Source organism: Pantherophis guttatus, chromosome 7 (genome assembly GCF_059756535.1).
Source record: "Pantherophis guttatus breed Tessera chromosome 7, ASM5975653v1, whole genome shotgun sequence".
In the NCBI taxonomy this organism is placed as follows: domain Eukaryota; kingdom Metazoa; phylum Chordata; class Lepidosauria; order Squamata; family Colubridae; genus Pantherophis; species Pantherophis guttatus.
The window spans coordinates 48,739,164-48,751,241 of NC_142069.1; the positions used below are offsets into that span (position 1 = coordinate 48,739,164).

The 12,078-nt window shown below is 38.7% G+C and overlaps 1 protein-coding gene across 2 annotated transcripts in view; it reads right to left on the bottom strand.

The window, feature by feature from the left end:
- The window catches only part of HMGA2 (high mobility group AT-hook 2), a 176,686-nt gene that overhangs the window by 18,269 nt on the left and 146,339 nt on the right, over positions 1-12,078 (bottom strand). For both annotated transcript variants that reach the window (XM_034403616.3, XM_087873178.1), the window contains exon 4: positions 4,313-4,345. In XM_034403616.3, the coding sequence (XP_034259507.1) occupies positions 4,313-4,345 (33 nt within the window). The remainder of the gene's footprint in view (positions 1-4,312; positions 4,346-12,078) is intronic.

Sequence of the window (12,078 nt, forward strand, 5' to 3'; positions counted from 1 at the left end):
TGGGCTTCTCGAGAGATGAGAGCTTGCAGGGGACCGAGAGAGCAATGGAGAGCAAAATCCGGCTGCTCCCTGAACCAGACGCTGTTTACCGCTCCGAATCGGCAGGAAACGAGGGCTGCCTTGCGCCGCAAATATACCAAGGTGTTTTTTTTTTAACACTGATCAGCTGTAGGTCGGCCCTTTGAAGCCCCGCGGCGAGAGTTCAAACAGTTTTTTTCCCCTCTAGCCATCAGTGGGGACTCAGGAGGCAGAATGAAAAATCGGGACTTTTTTAAAACGCTGCGGGACGCGGGACAAATTGCTCAAAAGCGGGACTGTCCCGCAAAAAGCGGGACGTCTGGTCACCTTATATTAGAAGGAAACAAATGGAAAAGGAAGTGATTCTTCAGAAGGCAGCAAAAGATTTACATTATTCTCCATGAACTTCCATGGAGTCCTATGTTTATATTTTATCACTACTTCCTCAGATAACTCAGATTAAGAAGTCTGCATGAGCTCATCTTCTCATCCATTTTGAATATGAACTATATTTGCCTTTAAAAAGCATTTTGATAGTAGGAAACAAAAGGGAGTAGTAAAGCACTTTAATGTAAATTATGACAGGATTCACATCCCTCTTAGGTATGTCATCCCTCTCAGGCTTATCCTGTTCTTGTCTACAGAAAACAGTTATGACTGTTTTGGGGCCTAGTTTCTGTAATTCAGAAAGGTTAAAAAAAGATTAAAAAAACAGAACACGTTTGTCAGAGTCTGACATCTTGACAATTTGTTTCAAGGTCTTTTCTTTCCTATGCATTTTTGAAAAATATTTCTAAAATGTGTCTTCTTAGTGTTTTCTTTTCTATTATACTTTTTACAGACAGAATACGTGATGAAAAATGCAGAAGAAAGCAGGAAGTGAAAATGTCCCTTGCCTTTTGGTACTTTGGTACTTTATTAATCTTTTTTAAAAATGCCGAGAAATAGTTTCAAACTTGATGTTTTGGATTAGATCCTATGGTCTTAATAATTTGTCAAAAGATTTTCTATTTCTACATACTTTCTACACAATTACTATTTCTTAAGGTGACCAATTGTCCTCCTTTACGGAGGACAGTCCTTCTTTTGTAAGTTCTGTTCTCTCTTGAAAAGTGTCCTCCTACATGTCCTCCTTTTCGATATTTGAAGACTAATCTGTAAATCTCCATATTCGATTGATGCCGATCCGATCCGTTGCGTATGATGTGACGTATTTGTATTTGACATGATGATTCGTCAAGGCTCGGTACAGTGCGGCGTGACACAATTATGAGACGCATGCGCTCCACACAGGAGAATTGCTTTGAGAGAGTGTGCTGTGTGCAAGTGGCTTTGTTTACTTTTTACCAAAACACGACATGGCACACACGCACGCATTAGATTCACTTCTTTCTCAGTGAATTTTTTTTTCCAATTTATTTGTGTCGTCCTTCTCATTGTAAAAAAGTTGGTCACATTATATTTCTAGTAATTGTGATTAGAATTGACATTTCAGTTCTCAAACAAATAAGGAATGTGTTTGGCCATAAATTAATAACTAGAACTATGTTGAAGAAAAGATAATCACTCAATTTAAAAAAAAGCCCTATCATTACTAAGCAATAGTATAGCAATTCCATCATTATTTTTGTAGCAAATTCGTTTTTTAAAAAAACAGCTTGTGACAAATTGAAATAGTTAAAGTTTTTGAAAATGTTTTGCTTGAGAATGTATGGTGAAGGGAAAACTCCAGCCTTCTTGTGAGTACACCAGAGTAATAGAATATGATATCTGTATACAGTATAGAGACAGTATGGTCTACTGCCGTGATGGCGAATCTATGGCCATCTGGGGGGATGGGGAAGGCCATTTTCACCCTTCTCCCCCCACTCCCGGAGGCCCTCCAGAGGCTGGAAACTGCCTGTTTACCGACTTCTGGAGCCTGGGGAGAGTGAAAAATCGGCCTTCCGGTCCACCAGAAGTCGGTAAACAGGCAGTTTCCAGCCTCTGGAGGGCCTCCGGGAGTGGGGGGAGAAGGGCATTTTCGCCTTCCCCAGGCTCCAAGAAAGCCTCTGGAGTCTGGGGAACGTGAAAAACAGGCCTACTGGGCTACCGTGCCATCATGTGCCAAAAGTGGGGAGAACACGGGGGGGGGGGTCACACACGCATGTGTGGGGCGCATTGAATTATGGGAGTGGGCACGCACACGCATGATCCCCCTTGTGCTCCCCCTGCTTTTGGAATGTGAAGGCAAAAAGATTAGCCATCACTGGTGTAGTGGTTAAGATACCAGGCTAGAAAGCCAGAGACCTTGAGTTCAAGTCCTGTAAGTCGGCTAGTAACTGTGGACCAGTCACACTCTCTCAGCCCATCCCATCTCACAGGTTTGTTATGGGAAAAATTAGAGGAGAAAGATGTGTTGGATATCTTTGTCATCTTGAATTGTTTCCAAAAATAATAAGATGGAATACTAACTAATTATATAACTAAATCTTAGTGCCTGCTGAGCAAAAGGCTGCTCTGATGAAGGAGCAGATGTGGAGCTGGAGAAGGAGAGGATAAATGCTAGAGGACAAGAAAAGAAATTTTTACATGAGAAAATACTTGTTGGATTATCCTTATCAGGCTTGTACAACGCTCCCCCCGCCCCTTCTATGTTGCTCGGCCTGGTCTCAGCTCATTGTCCAGGCAGAGAAGAAAGTTGTTTCTTCAAGGTCTTCCTCAGAGGAAAAAGAGGACCAGAGTCTAGACAAGTAAGGAGCTGCATATGTACCCACAGCTGAGGCTAGATGGCTTATTTTGATTGCTGCTGATGGAGCAGGAAAACAAGTTCCAAACTGCAACTCCAGAGGGGTTTAACTTCCTGGTTAGGCATTTTATTTTGAACGTTACTTTGAGTTCTTAGTTTGGATTGAGGAGATTCCATCAACCTATTTTTATTTTCAGACCCATTCACTGAATGCTCAAGAGACTAGGGAGAATAAACTTGAACAAGTTCTCTATATTGTTGAAGTCCAGGGTTTTCTTTTTGTTACTTGCTCCCCACTTCTCTATCTACTAGGTCTGCCACAGTGGTGTTTGAGGTGGGATCAGGAAACAACCTGGTTAGGGACCCACCCCAAAAGACCCATGAACATCAGAGGAGATCCCTTGGGGTGCTAAACTACAGAAATGTATGTTGAATACACTAGAATTATGTCCTAAAATCCAGGCTTATTCTCAGTTGGTCCAGCAAAAAGACTAGTCACAATTGAGAATGTGAATGGAAATGTGTGGTCCCTATCAATACACCACTGAGATTCTGCCAAGCTTCTGCTGGGGTCAGAGTGATCTACAAAGTACTTGGCAAACACAATGAGGGAAAGCTTTATAGATTCCTTAGCAGACTGAATTTTGAATTCCCCACATATTTTTCCCCCTGGGAATTGAAGGTGTTAGCAGGATTTAAATCAGTAAGATATATAATATCACAAAATTAATCAATGAAATTTCATAAGATTATTCTACTGAGAGCCCTATCCTTCTTAGCATTTTACCACTTCTGGCACAGAAAAGGCTATCAATTCTTCATCCAAAATGTTATATATTTTCAATTTTAGCAGATTTATTTCAACACATATCCCCAATCTAAGCTTTATCAAGGAAATTGCTCACTTACAATTAATTACTAATATTCTAATTTATATTCTATCCTATGCCCTTCTCATTAATTTTACTTCAAATGCACATATCAAATATTTTTCTATTCTAATTTTCAGTAGTGAAAATTTTGCACAAAAGTGTAAGCTTTCATGACATTATGCCATGTTAGTAAATGGCCAGAAAAGGTTCTGACTGGTAATTAAATTATGTTTATTTTGAAGGTGACTGCAGTTTTGAGTTTTCTGATTTTTCAATGCCCCTGGAAATGGAAGTAATTTGGTTTTGAGCTTCTCTTCCCAATTCATGTAAAAAATTCTGCAATTGTACTTTAAGATAATCAAACCAAAGTAACTGCTTCTGTATTTCAAAACAATTAAACAGATCGGAGCATTTCTTGCATATTGTTTGAAAATATGGTTAATTAAATATAGCAAAAAGAAGTTATTAGGAATCTAAACTGATAAATTGATGAAATGATATGTCATGGTATATTTTTAGTCTTTGCAAAAGACATTTTTTTAAAAAATATGCATAGAATTATTTGGTCATTCTGTTGTAAGTACATAAAATGTATATTTCCATTCATTTTATAGTAACGCTACAAGTAAAGAAGCATGACAAACAATTACAAGGAACTGAATTAACTATCTGGCAAAGACAATTCACTTTTTACCTTAGTTGGCTTCTTCTGGACCACTTGCTGTGGCTGCAAAACAATAAAACAAAAATAAACCCAGGTGATATATATGTATATATTAAAATATCATTTAGACAATTTACATGAATAAAACTTGCTACATTTTCTAATGTAATATAAATAGAAAAATGCTATTTTACCATAATATGCAAAATGGCTTATTTATCCTTGCTTACAACTACAATACTGAGGTTTATGTTTACAGTAAAATAAATAGAATGTCAGGTAATTTGCATATTCTAAAGTATGTCTAATTTAGCTGCAAACACTCCATTTATATTTATAAACTGAGGATATGCCATACTTAACAGCAGACTGAAATGGTTTTATTCTTTTAATTTTGAAATATACAGTAGTCTGAAAAGATAATATCACAGGGTGATGTATGAGAAGTTAATTTCGGACTCAAAATCTCAAATTCAGCTCCTTTTGGTTTTGATCAAGTATCAGGAAAAGTTGTAAATCTTTATGTGACTTATCATTCAGAGTCTTCATTAAGATCTGTCTAAATCTACTTGGAACCTCAGCATAGATAGAAGTACATGTCAGAAACATCTGGGCTGGAATCAACAACTTTCAGCTTCATGAGCAGCTATTTTATAAGAGGGTTACCCGATCTACATTTGGAGTATCTTCTAGAGCAGCACACCCAGGCTTTTTTTGGGGGGGGGGCACCAGGGGCCTGTTTCATGGAAAACAATTTTTTCATGGACCAGGGGAGGGATGCTTTTGAATTTGCTCACTTGCTTGCCGCTCACCTCTAACTGTGTGGTTTGTTCCTAACAGGCCATGGATTGGTACCGGTCCATGGCCCGGGATTTGGGGACCCTGTCCTAGAGCAAGAATTCATTATAGTAAAGGTACTAGTACAGAAGCATGTGAATGAGCTGAATCTAATATATGCCATAATAATTCATTTTTTTTATCTTACTTGGTAAAAGGTTTAATTTTGGAAGAGAGTAGATCAGTGTTTCTCAACCTTGGCAACTTTAAGAAGTTTGGGCGTCAACTTCCAGAATTCTCCAGCTAGCATTCTGGCTGGGCAATTCTTGGAGCTGAAGTCCAGACATCTTAAAGTTGCTAAGGTTAACAAATCATGCTAGATATCACATCCTTTTTTTGTATGAATGACTAAAAATATTTCCTATGTAAGCTCATGCTCTCACTGAGTAACTTGTGTTCCCTGCCCCAGTTGAATACTCTCTGGCTGGCTGGGAATTCTGAGACAGCAGTAATAATATCAAAGACACCAGGTTGGTAAGTGTAAAGATATGTAATATATAATCCCTCATCAATTTGTTTTTGTTTTGTTTTGTTGTTTAGCTCTCACTAACTTGTTACTGATTAAGCTTCAGGCTTGAGCATCAAGCAAGATGTTCTGTATATATCAAGTTCATGAAATAGTGAAACAGATCTCTATAGAGATACAGCTGATACTATTCACCATATGTATACATTTATGCCGAGGATATCAAAATAGTGAAGTATTTCCCAATACAATCTCTCGGAATATGGCCAAATCTCATAAAAGTGTGTGTTGATTTTTTCTATATGAATGCCTAAGTTTTTAGTGGGAAGTTTAGGATACAATGAATTAAGGTATAGGAATAAGCACGAGGAATAAGCATTCACTGCCATAATAAAAGGAAATATTTGATAACTATTGAGCACTCATTTGTTCATGGCAAATTTGCTTTAGCAGTTAATATGCAACCAAAGTCTATATAATAACTCATTTCCAATTTTTACAATGGAATTTTGATCATAATTTTATCAAAGACTAAAATTTATATTATTATGTATCAGCAGCAGCAGCTAAACAATTTCTCCTTGTCTGACAGATATCATTTTTCTTTGTAAAATTAGACATATGTAATCTAAATTTAGAAACGAATTTACCCCCTCCCCGGCACATAAACAAAAGCTGGAAGCTTGCTGAAAATATAAAAATGAAACTGTAAAAAAAAAGCGAACTTTCCTCATAGTAAGCAGGAGACAGAATAAAAATGGAAACGGGGGAAAAAAGGCAGAACTAATTTATGGAAGAATAACCAAACCATCTCCAATCACAATTCTATGCTTTCTAAATCACAAACAGTAATCTAGTTGGCAAAGCTTTTATCTGAGCTGTTAGGAAAAGCCCTGCATGAGTAAGATTCCTCTAAACTTTGGTCTGCATCCAATCAAAGTACAATGTTTCCTTTTGCTTTTTTTCCATGAATGGCTGCAGTATTGTGCCTCAGTTCAGTCAGACTCCTCTTCTGCAGTCATTCATAAAAATAAAAACAAATCAAAACAAACGCCTACAAAAACTTTCTGAGCCCAGTCTGGAGCCAGTGGGTGCCAGAGGCTGAGAAAACATACTAGCAGCTCCAAGCCTAAACAGCATTTAAGTATTCAAGGATCTGCTTGGTGGTCTGTAAAGTATGAAGTGTTGTGTGGAAGGGCAGCTGGTAGAATTATGTGACACATACTAGGCAGTAAGCCAGAGCTGGCCTTATTTCAAACATTGTCTTTCCTCTCATTGAAGTGTCAGGACCTAATTCATGGAAAATTTGGTGAGTTGGCAGCTGTTTCAGAGGATTTCATTGAGTTGCAGTGTGCAGGAGTCACATGAATGCCAGGAACACTGCCAAGAAAAAGGGGATTTCTAAGCAGTAGAAACCAGTTAGCCTACAAGAATGTACATGGGTTTGATGTGGTTTTGGAGTAAAGATGTTGTGTACAGGTGTAATCAGCAGGAGAGAGGCAAGAGGCAAACTGGCTTGTATGATTAAAATTATTAGAAAAGAGCTACAGTACTCATATGACAGCATCTCTTAGGACTCTCGAAGTGATCAAAGACATGGTTTACAAAATACTTATGGGCAGAACTAGTAAAAATTCTGGATTTGCATATGGCTCATTACTGAGATATAACTGGATTCCAAAATAATCAGTTTGTTGGGGTTTAGAAATAAAACATATATTTTACCAAACATGTTGTTTATACTGTACTTGCAAAACTATTATGAATAGACAAACAAACAGGAAGCAGCAGGTGAAGCTAAGCAAAATCACATCAGATACCTGTACAATTAGCACACAGGCCCCACAAGGCTGTGTGCTCTCTCCACTTCTCTTCTCTCTATATACCAATGACTGCATCTCTAACAATCCATCTGTTAAACTACTGAAGTTCACAGATGACACAACAGTGATCGGTCTCATTCGAGACAATGATGAATCCACATACAGATGAGAGGTTGAACAACTAGCCTTGTGGTGTGACCGGAACAATCTGGAACTGAACACACTCAAAACCATAGAAATGGTGGTAGACTTTAGGAGAAACCCTTCCATATTTCCATCTCTTACAATACTAGACAACACAGTATCAACAGTAGAGACCTTCAAATTTCTAGGTTCTACCATATCTCAAGACCTAAAATGGACACCTAACATCAAAAACGTCATCAAAAAAGCACAAGAAAGAATTTTCTTTCTGCGCCAACTCAGAAAGCTCAAACTGCCCAAGGAGCTGCTGATACAGTTCTACAGAGGAATTATTGAGTCTGTCATCTGCACCTCTATAACTGTCTGGTTTGGTTCTGCAACCCAACAAGACAGACACAGACTTCAGAGGATAATTAGAACTGCAGAAAAAACAATTGCTACCAACCTGCCTTCCATTGAGGACCTGTATACTGCAGGTCAAAAAGAGGGCTGTGAAAATATTTACAGACCCCTCACATCCTGGACATAAACTGTTTCAACTCCTACCCTCAAAACGACGCTATAGAGCACTGCACACCAGAACAACTAGACACAAGTACAGTTTTTTCCCGAATGCCATCACTCTGCTAAACAAATAATTCCCTCAACACTGTCAAACTAGTTATTAAGTCTGCATTACTATTAATCTTCTCATCGTCCCTATCACCCATCTCCTCCCACTTATGACTGTATGACTGTAACCTTGTTGCTGGTATTCTTACAATTTATATTGACTGTTTCCTAATATGATTTGATTGCTTGTTTGTTCCCTATGACTATCATTAAGTGTTGTACCTTATGATTCTTGACAAATGTATCTTTTCTTTTATGTACACTGAGTGTGTATGCACCAAGACAAATTCCTTGTGTGTCCAATCAGACTTGGCCAATAAAATTCTATTCTATTCTATTCTATTCTATTCTATTCTATTCTATTCTATTCTATTCTATTCTATTCTATTCTATTCTATTCTAGATAGTACTTTGAATTAACAAGTGCTCTAATTTTGTGAAGGACAACCCAAAATGCTTTCATCCTAGCTATTCTGCATTTTCAGGCAGGGTGGATTTGATTTAAATTGAGTTGATTTAAATCACAATTTAAATCATGATTTAAATCACTAGTAAAAAGGCTTGATTTAAATCAACTTGATTTAAATCATAATTTTTAAAGAGCAACTGTCATCGCTGCTACTCCTTTGACCCACTGTTGACTCACCGATAGTCCCAGTGTTGCAGAATATACAGCCTCATGCTACATAACTAAGCTCCATTTCATGCTGAATAAACTAAATTGTTTAAGTATCTTAAATAGAAAACTACCTTACGATAGATTTTTACCCCAAAAGTTTTTTATTAAAATAAATTTGATAAAAATAAAAAAAAATCCGATTTAAATAAAAAAAATCTGATTTTTTTTAAAAAAATCATTGATTTTTATCCACCCTGTTTTCAGGTATGAATAATAAATCATTAATACTCAGCAATTTAAAAGGGAAAGTGAGACTAGTTCCTTGTGACTTAGTTCCAAAACTGGACATTCCAAAATTTAGTTCCAAAACTAGGCAAAAGTTGGCAGATGGATGAGATATAGATAGAAATGAAAAAAAGACAAGTTATGACAATGGACCTTTAGAGAATTGAGAATGGGCCTTTTCCAGATATTGCATTGCTTAAAAACATCCACTTACAATAATACTTGAACAAATAATATAAAGATATTTTATAACGCGTTTCACATATAACAGTTTCTTATTATTACATTTTGGAAACAGGAACTATATCTTCTGAATGCCAAGTCCATAAAATGAATGAGGAGAACATTCTCAACATGCTTTAAAACAGTTTATTCACATATGCATGCTAAGGAATAGCAAATCAAAAGCACTAGTGGATATGGTAATGTATCTCAATTTAGAGAAAGTTACTCAAATCTCCTCAATAATCTGTTTTGGATTTGGATTTTAGAGTAGTATTTTTCCTAAATACCAAACAGCTACAAATTGTAAAACAGCAGTCTTTAATCTTCATCTTCCCTTTTTAAATTTGTAAGCATGAGCGTAATAGTATACATGCAAAAGCATCCATATAATAGGGAACTTCAAAGATGAGAGTCAAAAAGCAATCCACCACTTAAAATTATCTTGCCCTAAAGACTGAATTGCTGATCTTTCTGCTGATTATTGTCGTTTATCCCATGAAGTAAATCACTTGCATTTTACACCAGATTCTAATAGGAGCTACACCAAAATGGAACTGAATGTCAGAATTCCCAATTGCCAAATCATTCAGGAATGGTAGCGTTTTGTTCTGCATAGCTGTAATTAAAGCCAACTGGTTTTATTCAGAATTCCAAAAAAGTTTAAATGCGTAGTCAGATTCTTTTTTAACCTGAGCTTGCTGTGGCTGGATATGATACCATACTTAGCGAAAAATGTATAAAAGAAAGGGGTAGCTAAGAAATGTGCGCCAGCCATTTAGTAATTCACAATTAGTTTTATTTCTATAGATTTCATTTTGTTAAAAAAGCAGTGGTTTCTGGAACAAGTGGTTGCAATTTCTGCTTAAATTCTATTTTTTCAGTTTAATACCCAATCTAGTATTCATAAAGCATCACAAGCAAGCATAATATATTGTGAATTAAATTTTTCTATATTTTAATTCATTATTTTATAGGTTTTAATTAATTCAAATGATATAAAAGGATTGTACAACTTATCTTAGTGAGTTTATGAAATGATTTCTTCTTATCTTTGTAGGAAAATTCATCATAAGATGGAAAGCCATGGTGGTGCAGTGGTTAGAATGCAGTATTGCAGGCTGACTCAGCCCACAGCCTGGAGTTCGATCCTGATAGGGCTCAAGGTTGACTCAGCCTTCCATCCTTCCAAGGTCGATAAAATGAGGACTCAGATTGTTGGGGACAATATGCTGACTCTGTAAACCACTTAGAGAGGGCTGTAAAACACTATGAAGTGGTATATAAGTCTATTGCTATAATGTCTGGTATTACATTTCTTGTTGATTTTTTTCCTGACATTATAACTAATGAGAAAAGTTGTGGCTTCCTTTCAAATTTAAATTCTATTATTTTGTGCATCATACGACATATATTATTATTATTTATTTATCATATTTGTATACCGCCCTACTCCCGAAGGACTCAGGGCGGTGAACAGCCAAAATAAAATCAGAGACATACAAAAGTTAAAAAACTATTAAAAACAGATTAAATAATTTAGGCTCAAAAAACAAATTAAAAACATCCAATTTATCTAAAAAACATTTAAAACCCAATTTAAAAGCCAATTTAAAAGGGAGAGTTAGGCCAGACCAGCCTGTTGGAATAAAAACGTTTTTAGGGTGCGGCGGAAGATGCGTAAGTCTTGGCTCCTCCGTATCTCCGGGGGGAGCTCGTTCCAGATGGCAGGTGCCCCCACAGAGAAGGCTCTCCCCCTGGGGGCCGCCAGTCAACATTGTTTGGCCGACGGCACCCTGAGGAGCCCCTCTCTATGGGAGCGAACTGGTTGGTGAGAGGCTACTGGTGGCAGAAGGCGGTCTCGTAAGTACCCTGGTCCTGAGCCATGGAGCGCTCTAAAGGTGGTAACCAAAACCTTGAAGCGCACCCGGAAGACCACTGGGAGTCAGTGCAGCTCGCGCAGGAGGGGGGTCACATGGGAGCGCCACATCGCTCCCGTCACCACCCGCGCGGCCGCATTCTGGACCAATTGGAGCCTCCGGGTGCTCCTCAAGGGGAGCCCCATGTAGAGAGCATTGCAATAATCCAGGCGTGAAGTGACAAGGGCGTGAGTGACCGTGCGTAACGAGTCCCGATCCAGAAAGGGACGCAACTGGCGAATCAGGCGAACCTGATAAAAGTCCTCCTGGCCACGGCCGCCATATGCTCTTCTAAAGACAGCCGCGAGTCCAGGAGGATGCCCAAGTTGCGAACCCCATCTGTGGGGGCCAACGACTCGCCCCCAATAGTCAGAGATGGCGCCAACTGACTATATCGGGACGTCGGAAACCACAGTCACTCGGTCTTGGATGGGTTGAGCCTGAGTCTGTTCCTCCCCATCCAGATCCGTACGGCCTCCAGGCACCGGGACATCACCTCGAGGGCATCATTGGGGTGGTCTGGGGTGGAGATGTACAGCTGGGTGTCATCAGCGTACTGATGGTACTTCACCCCAAAACCACGGATGATCTCACCCAGCGGCTTCACATAAATGTTGAACAGAAGGGGCGAGAGGACTGATCCTTGCGGCACCCCACATACAAGGAGCCTCGGGGTTGACCTCTGCCCCCCTGTCAACACAGACTGCAACCGGTCGGAGAGAAAGGAGGAGAACCACTGTAAAACAGTGCCCCCCACCCCCAACCCTTCCAACCGGTGCAGCATGATACCATGCTCGATGGTATCAAAAGCCGCTGAGAGGTCTAATAGGACCAGGACAGAGGAGCAACCCCTGTCCCAAGCCCTCCAG